Source organism: Hippichthys cyanospilos, chromosome 11, assembly GCF_059441005.1.
Source record: "Hippichthys cyanospilos isolate Australia breed blue-spotted pipefish chromosome 11, RoL_Hcya_1.0, whole genome shotgun sequence".
In the NCBI taxonomy this organism is placed as follows: Eukaryota; Metazoa; Chordata; class Actinopteri; order Syngnathiformes; family Syngnathidae; genus Hippichthys; species Hippichthys cyanospilos.
In genome coordinates this window covers 18,176,571-18,191,795 of record NC_142379.1, presented here as the reverse complement: position 1 = coordinate 18,191,795, position 15,225 = coordinate 18,176,571, and the positions used below count along the sequence as shown (strand labels likewise).

At 38.7% G+C, this 15,225-nt stretch overlaps 1 protein-coding gene across 3 annotated transcripts in view; it reads left to right on the top strand.

Moving 5' to 3' along the window:
• The window catches only part of limk1a (LIM domain kinase 1a), a 44,750-nt gene extending 33,953 nt beyond the window's left edge, over positions 1 to 10,797 (top strand). For all 3 annotated transcript variants that reach the window (XM_088428158.1, XM_088428159.1, XM_088428161.1), the window contains 12 exons: positions 963 to 1,178; positions 1,353 to 1,458; positions 1,768 to 1,979; positions 2,382 to 2,568; positions 3,008 to 3,094; positions 4,116 to 4,247; positions 4,326 to 4,385; positions 4,619 to 4,684; positions 4,979 to 5,147; positions 5,258 to 5,313; positions 7,078 to 7,235; positions 8,088 to 10,797. In XM_088428158.1, coding sequence (XP_088284284.1) covers positions 963 to 1,178; positions 1,353 to 1,458; positions 1,768 to 1,979; positions 2,382 to 2,568; positions 3,008 to 3,094; positions 4,116 to 4,247; positions 4,326 to 4,385; positions 4,619 to 4,684; positions 4,979 to 5,147; positions 5,258 to 5,313; positions 7,078 to 7,235; positions 8,088 to 8,256 — 1,618 coding nt within the window. In that variant the 3' untranslated portion in view covers positions 8,257 to 10,797. The remainder of the gene's footprint in view (positions 1 to 962; positions 1,179 to 1,352; positions 1,459 to 1,767; positions 1,980 to 2,381; positions 2,569 to 3,007; positions 3,095 to 4,115; positions 4,248 to 4,325; positions 4,386 to 4,618; positions 4,685 to 4,978; positions 5,148 to 5,257; positions 5,314 to 7,077; positions 7,236 to 8,087) is intronic.
• Positions 10,798 to 15,225: the final 4,428 nt, after the last annotated feature.

The following is a 15,225-nucleotide window of genomic DNA, read 5'->3' as shown; positions in this document are numbered from 1 at the left end:
TGAATTCTGGCCTGAATGTGAATGGTCATTGCTCTGCATACAGAATGCCCTAGATTGTTTAATCGGAAGAATACATTTGTGAACAAATGACTTCTACTTTGGATAACAATGATCAACATTTTTTTCCTATTGTATTAGATGAAAGGGAGCAAACCACTAAATCAGTTTATATTTGTGCAATTTCTGCACTGCAATTTGAAATAATGTCCTGTTTTTGAATAAGTTTCATCAGCCGACTTGTGGATTAATTTGGAAGAAAAAAAGAAGAAAAAGAAATCCTAGGTTACAGCCCAAATTGCATCGCATTTGATTTAAGTGTTCGTTCTGGCCACTGGATTCTTGCAAACCGGTCTCATAGTGTGGTTAGTGGTTGTCTTAAGTTCCCCGGAATTGAAGTTAATTATCGCTATGATGAAACACATTTTTAAATGAAAAAAAATAATATTCTGAGCCTTTTGAAGTGCACCCAAAACCACAAATAACAAGCAGTAGACCAAAGAGAAAATAAATTGAATTTTTCATGAGCTGTAAAAGTACAGCTTGAGCTCCCTCTTTTATTTAATCATGCTCAAATCACTTACATATTCCAAGGTCTTTGTGAAGCGACATGAAATGTATTAAAAATGCTTTCCAAACTCTGATTATAAGTGTTTCTGTGCTTTATAAAGTTTGGAAACACAAAACCAATCTGCATGAGTCGTCTGGTCACGTTTAGATGCTGCAATAATTGGACTGGCGGTTTGACCAGATGGTTTATGCCTTGGAGGCTTATAAGTATATGTGTCAAATAGTGCTTATTGTTAGGTTTGGTTAGTTAAGTGGTTGTGTGAGTGTTACAGTGCCAACCAGTATTCAGTCTTCACCCATAAGAGAATGTGATGAGAAAATAAACATGTGTGATGTCTTTCTAATCATGATTGCCAAATTGCTTATTTCGATCTATTTCTCCGTCTTTGCACCAGTGGTCATTGTTACTACGAAACCATCGTCACTCCCGTCTCACTTCCGGACTCGCCATGCTCACGGATCCCTCACACGGTCACTCTGGTGTCGATCCCCGCCTCTGCCGAGGGTACCAATGGATGCCGGGGGAGGGGCTTCTCTGTGGCTATAGACCAGCCGTTTAGCCCCAAAGAAGACTGCAACTCTGAGCTCGGACGCACTGTCAGGGTCTCTCAGTGAGTCTGCAAAGTTATGTTTTTTAAAAGTCAAATAGAGAGCAATAAATTACGGTAGGGTTAAGAAGAGATACGTGACAAAAAGGAGAGTGTGAACTAGAGAGATGAAAGCTTGTATCTGACAACAAGCCTTAGTCCAAATAAGAATGAGTGTTTTGTGCTTCCCCTCTTCAGGGTGGATACTGACTGCATCAGCCCAGATGTAAAAAATTCCATCCATGTGGGAGATAGAATACTAGAAATCAATGGGACGCCCATTCACAACGTTCCTCTGGATGAGGTATTTACCACACAGCCATCAAAAAAATGTATTAATTGTACGTCTCTTACAGATTCATAGCTGTTGTATAAATTGGTGACCCGAACACATTTTTGAATTTTATGTGCCTCTACACTGGGGTGAAAAACTGTTTTGAAATTCAACTTCGACTCAGATGCAGAAAAAGTTTGCTCGGGACCTCTCTATTACAATACATTATAAGTCAGCCGACAGACATATTTCATGACAATTTCTATCACCATTTCGACACCAATCAACAATTATTTTTTTTGTTACTTATAACTGACCGTTGAGTATGATCTTTTTCAGATCGACCTGCTGATTCAGGAGACAAGTCGGCGGCTCCAGCTAACCATCGAGCATGACCCACACAGTCAGTCGCAAGAGGGGAGCTCTTCAGAGATTGGAGAGCAGGTGGATGGCCCACTGTCCCCCTCGCTGTCTGCGGGGCCCAGCCCCATCCTGCCTATCACCCAATCCCCCATCTCTGACATGAGCAAACTGAAATCGCGCCTTGTAACGTAAGATATTAACTTCAGTTTTTTTACAGTTATGTATATTATATAGTTATTGTATTTTGAGAAATGCTTGGCAAATTCATTGACACCACTCAGTCTTAAGAGACTGTTTTATACTAAGCGAACAGTGCAATGATTTAATTGTATCATCGGTTCTTTCTGTAATGCTCTCTTTTGCTTCGAAAATCAGTAACTGCACATTAAATCCATATTGAACATATTTAACCCTGAAAGTGTCAATTTGCACATGAGTTTCATCCCATTTTTCAAAGCAGGATTTCAATACAGCTTCTGTTAGCTCTCAATACTAAAGTTGTTGCTGTTTGAGCATGTACTTTACCAGCCCTCATGAAAAGGGCAGATGGTCCATTAAAAAAACAGCTTTAATTGAATTCTAATCTCCAGGAGGAGCTACAGCATCGATAAGTCGCCGAGCTCCAGCAAAGCCTCGTCCCCTGTCTCCCCGAAGAAAGATATCAATCGTTCCGAGTCACTTCGAGTCGTCTCCAACCGGACGCACCGCATCTTTCGCCCGTCTGACCTCATCCACGGAGAAGTGCTTGGGAAGGGATGCTTTGGACAGGCCATCAAGGTACATATGATTGCATTGGAATTATGTGGAGCTCATCTCAGTGTGCTTGATTTAGTAGTCATACTCACAGAATCCCGAAGGTGGCAACAATGTGACGTGTCAAAGTGAGAGGATTCAAGCGCTCAAACAGCGATGGGGTCAATATGACTGGGGTCGACCTGGGTTTGAATGTCAGCTCAGCCCCTCTTGCGTGGCATATGCATATTCTATACTTGCTTATGTCGATTTACCCCCCCCCCCAAAAAGCATATTAGCCTATCTGAAGTGACTGCAGTCGTTAGTTTCGATGTGCCTTTCTATAGCAAGTGACTAGTTCAGGGTGTGCGCTGTCAGCTGGGATGGACTCCAGCTCACCCACAACCCTAATCAGCACAAGCTGTACAGAAAACTAATAGATTGTCCCATGCTTCGTATTAATTCCAGTTGCTCTTGACTCCAGGTGACCCACAGGGAGACGGGAGAGGTGATGGTTATGAAAGAGCTGATACGCTTCGATGATGAAACGCAAAGAACCTTCCTGAAAGAGGTAATTGGGTGTGGATATTTTCCTCTCATTATGTGCAGTCAGTCTGATGTTTTTCCTCCCCTTTGAGTGTCAAGGAATACATTTCCTTAATTTCATCACATTGTCATTGCGCAACGGCCGGATCAAGTGAAAGTAGGTTTACAATGATAGAATGGCCCCATAGATGCTTGTCCCAGCCAACATGGTGACAGTAGGTGGGGTCCACATGTTAATGGTGATGGCTCAGTGTCAAAGAACAGAGGATGGAACCACCTTGAATAATATCCTGAAGTGGTTGACGAGGAGGAAGGATGCAGGCATGCAGTGTCATCACAGTTTCATTGGAGACAAGATACTAGTGCCCCCTAGAGGCGATAAAACAACTTAACACAAATTTACACAGTGTTGAAACTTTGTATATTAAAACGTCTTTAATAAACCCTCAATGCTATATTATTATTATTATTATCTATAACCACAGATCAGAACTAGTCAAAGGTGAATACATAAAAACCCCTTTATTAGGCGCAACTTTTGTATCATTTTCAGAGTCATGTATTTCATATGTCTCATAATCAGATGGTCTCAAAAGGTGAACTCATACTCAAGCATGTGAGTGGACTATTGTAATAAACAAAGAACAAAGAAAATGTACTTTTCTCATATTTTTGCACACGGCTACACAAGCTAAGCTAAGCATTGTTTAATGGCGGGTAGATGTTTTGATTGGAAGAACAATTCCCACACGGTTGTGTTTAAGTGCGGTTTGTAAGGTTGATTTTAACACATTGAAAAGAAATTGAGTCTTTATGATCACAATCTAAAAAATAATGAACTGACTAGTTGACAAAACAAATGAAAACCTGGTAACGTAGATGAATTTGATTTAAGAGAGCTTCACTCAACATGACATCAATTTGGTAAGCACCTCTAAAATCTAAAACTGACCGCATAAGAGGATTTCCTATATGTTACAGGACATTCTGAATTATCTGTTGCTCTTGATCACAAGTCCTAAAAGTGTTCTGTGATTTGTCATCAGGTGAAGGTCATGCGTTGCTTGGATCACCCCAATGTGCTTAAATTCATCGGCGTCCTCTACAAAGACAAGCGATTGAACTTCATAGCGGAGTACATAAAGGGTGGCACCTTGAGGGAAATCATCAAGAAAATGGTGAGAGAATTTTGAATGTTAGTGTGGTTCTAAACAGAGGTTTGTCTGCAACTTCTAACAATGAATTTCCTCTCCTAGGATAGCAACTACCCTTGGAACCAGAGGGTCAGTTTTGCCAAGGACATAGCTGCTGGAATGGTGAGTTGTAAAACAACGTCAACCGTTGATGAATTCCATCAGGATTAGTTCATTGTTTGTTGTGTAGTTAGTTTGCCATTTGCACAATGATCGATGCCATGCATTACTTGAATTCCTGCTGTTACAATGTTGCCCTCTTGAAGTGGATAGAATAAAGTGCTTTTGTTCTCCTTTCTAGTTTTTTTTTTCCTTACTTACACTAAAAGCATTTATTTTATTTTATTTCCGTGTAGTCGTATCTGCATTCCATGAACATCATCCACCGAGATCTGAACTCTCACAACTGTCTTGTCCGTGAGGTAAGAACTCTCGTGTGCTTTCAAGGATGTGTTTTTTTTTGTTTGTTTTTTTTTTGTTAACAACAACAGTCTGTTGATTTTGTTTCCCCATATTCAATCCATGGGATTGACCAGTTACAAAACAAGGCTGAACTTATTTTTTTTGCACAAGCTGCACTTACTTTCGTACAAATAGTAGAATGTGGGTCTCAAGCATAATGCTGCCATTTCTGTGATTTTTTTTTTTTTTTTTTAATCTGATCCTTCAATTTTAGTGAATACTAACTTGACGCCCTTTTGTGTGTGATTGTGAAGAACAACACAGTGGTGGTGGCAGACTTTGGACTGGCACGGCTGATGGTGGATGACAAACACGGGGAGAAGTTTACAAAGGGTGAGCTGTCAGGTCTGAAAAAGCCTGATCGCAGGAAGAGGTACACGGTGGTGGGGAACCCCTACTGGATGGCTCCTGAAATGATCCATGGTATGAATGAGGACACCCGTATGCATCTTATAGGGTCACCCTTTAGGATTTTTTTTTCAAATGTTAGGTAATCAGTCCATACTTAATCTATTTTTCTTTTGCCTTCCTAGGAAAAAGTTACGATGAGAGGGTGGATATTTTCTCGTTTGGTATTATGCTATGCGAGGTGAGTCATCATTCTCCAGGTCACTAGTGATGACTTGAATATGCACAACATTCTATTTAAATGTACACAAGCATTAGTGGACTATTAACGCATTCAATCCCAAAGACATATATTTTCTTGAGTCCAGAATTTTTTTCAGGTTTTTGGCTGAGCACAATTTAACCCTTTCATTACTGATTCTTTTTTGTTTGTTTTTTTAATAAAAATGTATGGCATAAACTACTTGTTTATAAGTGTAGTTTACTTGGGAAATTTGTTTAAAAAATTCCCACTTCCATATTCACCAAGAAACACCACTGTATATTCCATAGACCCCGATATTTGTATAAAAAAACTTGGCAGAGAAGTGAAAATGATCACCAATTGCCTACGATACATAGTAATCAGTGCAATCTATAGTAACACACATAGCACATATTATCAATATATTTCCGCAGTACGAGATGGTTAATTGAGCAAGCTTGTTGACATTCGGCCCAGCACTGACTTGTTGTGTATGGAAAAGTTGGTTAATGCCACTAGAATCTGTAGGTACGTGTGTAATGAATCACTAGGATGCCATTTCATCTTATTGCTACCATTCCTATTCCCACTGCAATTTTTTTTGAAAAGCTGTGGGACACATTGTCTCAATGAGAGTAAAAGTGTTAAAATGGCTGGTGAATGAAAAAGAAGAAGAAAAAGAAGTACTAAGGTAATAGATTACTTAAGTTATTGAAGTACTAATCATATACTTTAGTCAAGTATAATAGTAGTAAAGTACCACAATGAATTCATTACTTTAATCCATAAAGTATTTTTTTTACTTTAGTTCTTAATGAAAAAGTTATTTAAAGGAAACGATTAATATTTCCAATTAGTACCAGCCATTTTTAAACACTTTTAGAAAACTTTTAGAATAAACACTTGAAAAATAATTGAAAAAGATATGAACACGTACCGAGGATTGCATGTCAAATGTCTGAGATAAAATCAGTCATGTTTATCCGCTACAGGAGGCAGCTATTTTGCCATCTGTTTAGATAAGGACCAGATCACGGCTCAACTGTGTTTTATAGTTGCTTTTGTAACATTTGCCAGCTGAGCCGGTGTCATTTTCTATTCACAATAAATGCCAAAATGCTCACCACCTGAGATGGCTAAAAACTAGTGTATTGTGCTGTTGGAGTTCCAGAAGTTCAATAGTAGACATATTACCATGTTTAAACGAGTGTGGCTGTTTAGACTATATTACTGTGAAGAAATTATTTGGCTTGTCTTACGTGTCCAGCCATCCATTTTCTAGCAGTTCAGCCTCATATGCTGAACTACATATGTTCTCCACAAGTTCTATCAAGCAATGAGTGAGATTGGCACATTTCACATTTCAAGGGTAACATCCCACAATGAGTGCAAATTTAGGTCTCAATAATATGAGTGAACCCACAAAATAGAGCCAATGCTTATTTGTTCACCCGTGATCATGTTAGAGGAAATCTTTCGCCAGAGTTTCAAAGAACTAAAAACTATCCACTCATAATGCAACTGGTGGTGCCATTCACCTAATCTGGGCAAAAACTCCTGAATGTATTTGAACATGTATTTCAACATGAGTAGTGCAAGCTAAAAGTTGTCTCGTGGTTATTGCCAGGAAGACAAAATGTCGCTCTGCTCTGCTGGAGACAACCATCTTAGGTCAAGAACTTGTATTCGTTTTCAACAACGAAAGGGCAGAATTTTGGTTTTTGTTCACTTATGATTTTTTTTGGGGGGGTGTCTTTTCAGATCATTGGCAGGGTCAATGCTGACCCAGACTACCTTCCCAGGGCAGTGGACTTTGGACTGAACGTGTCGGGCTTCCTTGAGCACTACTGTCCTCCAGATTGTCCTTCGGCTTTCTTCCCCATTGCTGCTGTGTGCTGTGACCTTGACGCTGATAAACGGTCAGATGTTCCTCTTATTAGGTGTAAAATTGAAGTTATCTACTTGCACTAGATAAAGATTGATTCAGATTAAAGGGGCCCTGCCATGGAAAATCAACTTTTTGAAGCTTTTAACCATGTTACAATGTTAATTACTCACTTCTCACACCCCAAGTTTTATTTTTCTTCCTTGGCTTTTCAATGAGAATTCTTAGTTGTGCAATTCTCACAGTTGCACCCAATGGAGAGGCTATAGTTGTAAGAACACATTAGCTTCATTGTATAGAAATGAAGCATGTGAATCGATGTGCACATTAAAGCAGTATAAAGACTGCTTCTTCGTGGGGCATTTTTCTACTGCTACTAATGGTTTCTCAATGTACAGCACTCAATGTACAGTACTGTTTACATCTGCTTTGAGTTTCTTGTAAAATCAAGTGCACACAAAAGTTTTCATACTCTAAGGTGATGTTAGTTTTTTTCTCTCATTAGTGTTTTGTGGCTGGTCGGCTTTTAGAACATCATGAAGGGGACGTCGCACCTTCATGCTGAAAGGCAGGGTTTCAGTTAATTTCCTGGTTAGAAAAAAAAAATCATATTTCAAAATTCCCAATGTGCCAAAGGTAAAATTTCATGCTCCTTTGAGCTATTTAATAACACAATAGCACAATATTTTATTCAGAGTTGCAAATCTTTTCACAAACTACAAAGACAGATAGGACAGGGTTGGACTACAAATGAGATGCACTGATTTCCTTTGAAGAAAGTCACATTCACAGCCAGATTTTGTTTGGGTGAATTGTCCTTTTCATATATACAACAAGTATTTTTTAAGTGTATGTGAATGTTAATTGTTCCTTTTGAATTTGATAGCCCTGCTTTCACCAAACTGGAGGAATGGTTGGAGAACCTGAAGATGCATTTGGAGCTGGGCCTGCCACTGGTGTCTGAAGTAGAGCAGCTGCACAAAGCCTTCTGGGAGAACCACAGCATTGCTCGGTCCGAGAACGGCCTGCACATCCACCCTGAACAGCCTGAGTAACGTTGGGTGGGACGGGAGCAGGTCCAAGTGATAGCCTACTCCCATTTATGTATCATAAGTCTGTCCACGCCCCGAGCTGACTGCAGGACACGCAGCCTGGCTTTAGGCCGAGCGAGTTGACTCAGGGGAACAAATGTGCATCCAAAAAGCCATTTGTTCAAGATGTGTGCGCGTAGTCTTAAGTCCAGTGGCGAGTCCGTCACTCCGACAGCTGGCCTCTCCTGCATTTGATGCTTAACCCAGAACATGACTTATGCAGTCGGCATCCACTTTCGAATCATAACTCCTTTCTTGTATAATGTAGATTTACATTTGCAGTTACGAGATAATATATTTATGCGGCTAAAGAAGCTAAACAATAAGTAAAACGAGTCTTCAAGTTTGCACCTCTACAGAAAGCACCCGCGCACGCAATTTGCAAGTGCTAATTTAGTTGTTTGTCACGAAATGTGGACAAATGCAACCGAATTTCAAAAAAATTCTCTATTGCTGTCGAGAGAATGCATGCAAGTACATTTTGGTTTTATCCTATTATTCATGTCCCAAAACTGTTACTGCTGATTGTGTAGCACTGATTCAACTGTGGTACCCCCACACAGTTATGGCTGAAATGTGTTTCAGTCATCTTTTGCATCTCTCCTTCCTGGTTCATCTTCCATTTGCTAACGTGCACTAGTGTACATAGGTGGCGACATTGTAAATGTGTTAAATATTGTAAATGTAAAGACATATTTTCTATACGTTTTTGCATCATTGCCATATTTTTATTGGCTGGTCTGACTCACAATTGTGGAAACTGGAAGGTTTTGACTGCAGTTCACAGGGGTCAGCATTGGATAGATAATTGTTACGCCGCTGTCCTCCATTTGCGCTCATGAGATATTTCAATGTGTAGTCCAGTCTTTGGGTGACAGCTCCAATAGTTTCCTGTATTGAAGCTTTTCCCTTCCCATTTGAAACAGGATGTAAAAAAAAAAAAAAAAAACGTTTTAAACTCTGAAATTCTAAAAGAACTGCAGTATGTCCCTTTATACTGTATACAGTATATCTTGTTCGTATTAATAGTACCAGATACCTTTGTGTCATGTGTATCCATCTACATGTACATCCTATCTGTAAAAATCACTTTATACTGTGTGTCTTTACACGTCTGTCTGTTTCTGTTCATTCGTTAATGTACAGAATAGTACCGCTTTGAAAATGATTGCTTCCACAAAATTTCTCACTTGCACCTTTTAAATCTCTTGGCTGTAAACCTTTTGTTTAATTTCTGGCTTATGTTCACACAAGCTGCATGGTACAATTGCTAGAGTTGGTCTGCCTTTATAAGCCTGAATATTGTGATGTTGAATAACATTTTTAAATAGATATTAAAACAGCATCTGTTTTATACATATAAGAAAACCACTGAAATCTTTTGTATAGATTTTCATTTGCACTATATTAACCAAATGGGTGGTTTAAGACATTTTTTCTTTTATTTCCTTCTTTGGGCTACTTGTGATAAGGAAATATTTTTGGTTCAGGTTGATTATAATGATGCAAGACACTGGTTGAGCCTTTTAAAATGTTACAATTAGGAAAAAGCCATCCTCCTCTTACCAAACTGGACTTGTTTAGTAAAATAATGTAACATTTTACAAACACCTTTTCGATTAAACATCATCTGCGGTGACAGTTTAGATTTTCAAGAATAAAGCATGTCCAGTTTGAAAGTTCCAGAGGATTAGACTTTTCCTGTTAGCTTCTTCGAGGATGGGATGTCCCAACTCTGCTTGCTGCCTTGCTCAGTGGTCCTTTGTCAACTGTATTGTGTGTAGTGGCTGATGGCTGGTCTGCAAACACTAACCCTTAGTCTTTTGTCCAAAGCAACACTTATGCCTCTTCATCACACCCCTTTGGCTCAGGGCCGTCATTTCCTGGTGTTCTTTCACCATGAAGTCAATCCAGAACACAGTGGTAACAGATGTAAAGCGCATGTAATAACCTGCTATTCAAAATTGCTGATTCATAGCAAACCATTCCGCGGTTATGTGTTACTAGTGTACGTTACTATCTGTAATCCCCGAGTGAGCCATGTCAGCATGTCGATGATGTCTGTAAGAAAGATGTGATGATCAATTAGAATGTTGCCGCAGCACTTCTTTGCAAAGGATCAATACCTCTGATCAATGCTGTGCCTTTGTTGTAAGCTAGCCTTGCCAACAACTTGAAAAATGACCTGATTTTGTGATTCTTTTTATTTGTATCATAATGTGCGAGCCTGATTTCAGTGGACTGAATATCGTTGCTGATACGGTTTGTAATAAGATTTTCTTCTTGTCGATACTTATATTTATATTCTCCTGAGCCTCACTCTCAGCTTAGATATTTTAATATTCTAGTTTTTCTTTGGTTGTCTTATTTAAGTTTTACACAAGCTGTGAAAACAATTCTGCACTTTAAATCCTGAACGTGAACATTCGGACTCTTGAAGAAACCGAGTGTTTTTTTTTCCTGTTTTGTCACGGCTGAAAATAAAATTGTTGCTCCTTAAAGAAACCCCAGTCTGTGTTCATTTATAAGAATGTCATCAGAAATAACCTCCATACACGATGTAATATATTGGTTTCCAGTGTACTGTTGTGTGTCTCTGCGCTCTGTCGCTCTATGAACAGCTTCCGGTTTCCGGAGCCACGTGACTAATTCTGGAAGTGGTTCACTGATTTGGCGGTTAGACCGAATGTCATTTGAACCGTGTGCAGTGTTGCTATCAATGACGGGAACGACACGCGCAACCTTTAGTACTGTACTTTGGTCAAATGAAAAATCATCAAGTGGGATAATTTCTCATTTTGTATTGACGTCACAACACCAGTCCGACATCACAGTAACTGCAATACGCTCGCAATACTTTGTATGTCGGCATCGCGCACCCTTCTGACATAGTGTACTCATGTAAAAGTTTGACGTTAGTGATGTAATACTTGTAACAATGTATGAAAATAAACACCATACAACTGAGAATATGTACAAATTGAAAGGGACTGTGTAATATTTAGACAACATTTTTTAAAACTAATAGGGTAAACGTTCTATCAAATCAACATTTTCTACATTTAGATAATTGTTGGTCTACTAATGGCCAATTAAATGACATGGGAGCCTGTCAGGAAACTTTCGCCAACATCATTCACCTTTTGGATGTCAGTTTGTGTCTTGTGTGCAGCCGAGGGGGTTTCTGGTTTGTATGAAAATTTCAAACTCAGGATACTATTTCAAAATGGATAAAAAAAAAAAAAAAGAAAATAGGTTTGTATGCCAATCTTAAATAAAAGAAGGGGCACTCCACGCAACACAATTTTTACTAGGGTGCACATAACACTTTAAAATATTTTTTTTTGCTGGATAGCCATTTTTCCACATTAATTTTTTAAAATGAATATATAAAGCAAAATTCGTTACAATATTACTTACCATGCTAAATGAAAATAAATCTGTAAATAAAATAACCCTTCAGTGAGCAAAACGGGTTTTGCTCAATAATAAACATACATTAGCTACATGAATTCTTTCTGATTGAACACATCCAATTTAAATGTGAATAACATGATAGATTTGAAATAAACTACCATCATTCCAGCTACTTTATGTATCATGTATTGGTACAATGTGGAGTCTGTTCATAGTGATGAGCGTTTATTTTCAGCACACACATGTGCGCGTGCTACAAACCCCCCTGCACTGTCTCTCTTGCTCGCTCGCTGCTAGCTCATAGCATACATGCAACGGTCACCGATCAAAATTCAAAAGCTGAATTCTTCCCACATAATCCAATTGGTTCTTTTGGGTGGGGGTAAAGTTCAATTTGGTTGGCTATCCTACAGCTTGGGAGTCCTACTTTCAGCAATAGGACATTGCGCTCCACGAAAGTAGCATATGATGGCATGTTAGCCAAGTTATCTGCGGTGGTTAGCCGGCGAAGCAGGAAGTGGACGACAGCAGTCGTAATGTGATTGGCTGCTGTCATCCTCTTCTATCAGTATCAGCCACACTATCATGTATGATACACAATGAGAGGTGTCTCCTGCTGCACAGTGCAGTTTCCCATTAAGGTAGATGACGTGGGAGGGAAAAGCACTTATAAATAACCGTGACTTTTCAAATCACAATACGGTATATCACCAATCCCGTTATGTGCACATGCCTAGTACATGACAATTGGTTTGGGAGTGAGGATGAAGAGTTTATTCTATGCGTTTGAGTTCACCTGCCAAACACAAAAGAAAATGCAGGAAAAGACATTGTGATACAAAAATTTACCTTGGTAAGAATGGCCAAAAAGAGTAGCTGTGGCTTCCTTTTTTCCTTTTCTACACTATTATCATCTGTGCACTGTGAGAAGATTTTCATTCTAAAGCAGGAGAAATACCAAAAAAAAAAAAAAACCTGCCTCAGTCAATCTTTTTTTTTTTTTTTTTTAACCAATGAAACAAGCACATGGTGTCACTTTTTTTGTGGAGGGAAATCAGATTCTAGTACATTTTAGTGAACTCTTGATGCCGCCAGAGAGCAAATTAATCAAAATGAAGCGTTGGTACATGTGCTGGCACATTTGTTTGAAGGGTAAGAACAATTCACAGGGCTTTATTTTACCATCACACGTTGGAATGGCAAAAATTAAACAATGAACAACAATGATTGAGTGAATTGGTCATTTGGAATGTTCAAAAGATCCCCCTAAGCGAAATCTGGTGGCTAGATGTAAAATCACATTAAACAAAACTCCCCAGGGAGGAAGGAAGGTATTGAATATTTTACATATGGAGTAGCCTATACAGTAGAACTCCAACAAAATCATTTTTGCAGCCAGAGATTTTTCACAGCAGGGGACTTTTCACTATAGCAAATCGATGTCTCGGACGTAAAAGAAACAAAAAACGTGTTGCGCAACCAACAATCTGACAGAAGTTAATAACAAAACCATATCCAAGATTGAAAAAAAGAAATCTACAATAAGCATTCATTTTCATACAATTAAATTAAAATATCCTGAAAAGGTTGCATGTCTGCAGTACAACTTAATGGGTGAATTTGGCATTAACTACATGAATAAAATGCATATCAATTTCAAGTTTTATTTACTTGGATTTTGTTGATCAGGTCTTTCAGAAAAAAAATCATTCAAAAACTCTGAATAACAGAATATTACATAAAGTCTATGTAAAAAGGATTTTAAAAACAGAATTGTGAATTAAACAAAACTAAACTTCTACACCTGTGTTTAGTACCTAGTAGGGACGCGTTTTGTCTAAATCACTGCCAAGCTCCAGTGTGGCATGGATGTTACCATTTTGTTGCATATCTCACAGGTTATGGAAGAGCAGCATGGTTCGATTGCAGCCTTTGGCTCTCCTTTGTTTGTTTGTTTGTTTCCTGTCCAGTTCCCTCTTGACAATGACCCAAAGATTTTCTTTGGGGTTCAGTACAGATGTTTTTTCAGGCTCATCGAGCATGGTCATTGAAGCAAGACTTTATACTTTTAGCAGTGTAAGCTTTGAGACAGCACTCTGAGAACATCTATCTATCTCTTTCTGTGTTCTCCTCACCTTGTGAAGGGAGTCACCTGTCAGACCAGCAGTCTTCCCCATGCCTGAACTCTTCTGAGCCAACATAAGACAGACTTCTTAAAGGCTCAGGACCCTTTTGCAGGTGTTTTGGATTAATATCTGATTAGAAATGGACTCTTTGCACCTCCAAAACTGAAGTTTTTCACATTAATCTAATTTTCTGAAGTTTGAGGATTCAGGGTTTTAATAAGCTGAAAATCTGAATCAGCAAAGTTACAACGGGGAACTGCTAGAGATATATCAATTTGAATGTAATGGCCCAATGAAATGTGTTGGTTTCATCTATGATAAATTGCCAAAATAAAACAACTGTCACTAGATACTTTAATATCTAGGGTAGTACCTGTACATCCAATTTTATGTTGCATATGTATGAGCTGGAAGGTTAAAACAATTGTGCTTGTGGTCAAGATGTACCACAGAACTGTCCTGTTTTGCAACAACCACACAATATCAGTATAAAGTCGGATATGTTGCTTCTATGGCGCAATTGTAATATTTAATATGGACTGCAGTGTACTTTACTGACACAACCAGTTTTTCAAGGCACTATACTATACACTTCTTTGGAGTGTCGATTGGGCCTAATCAAGGGTAAAGGTCAGGTTAGGTGTCGGCAACCCATGGCTCCAAGAGCTGCATATGGTTCTCATTCTTCTCCAGTGGCTCTGACCTTTTGAAAATAACGAGTAGGATTACTTCCTTTATGAATTTTGTTTGTTAATAATTATGGTATTGAAATAAAATAAAATAAAAAAAATACAATTTTATTACAATTAAAATAAAAGTTTTTAGGTCGTTCTTTTTGTGCCAATATTTGTCGCAAGTGGTCAGTGAGAATCAAGTTTATTGAGCTTCAATCGACAAGGAACGATAACCCTCTTCCCAAGACAAGTAAGTAAATGAGGAAAACCACGTTTGATGCTACGTGCAACATGTGAACTATTCGGATCACAGAGTACTAGCGTTTCCTGGTGGTCTGAATGTGTAGCACAACTCACAAGTCTCCATACACGGCGTTTGCAAATCGCATGACAGGTTTGGAATTTAAAAAAAAAAGCTTGTAAGAATCAACCAATCAAGAGGCCGGTTGTATTAACCTATTTAACTTTGTGTTTGCGCATTTAAATCAGTCCAGGCGCTAGCAGATTTATTTTACAATGCGATTCTATATACGTAAACTATTCAGATTTGGGTGACACGTTCAGAATCTCGTTACGAATGTGTGTCTAATTCATTCATGCATCGTGCATTTCTTCTCGTTTCACATTTTTGACTTCATCCACGCATTTGTAGATTATCGTTACGCATTTGCAACTGTGGTAACGGATAAGATGTTTTGGTACATGTGCATGTGTGG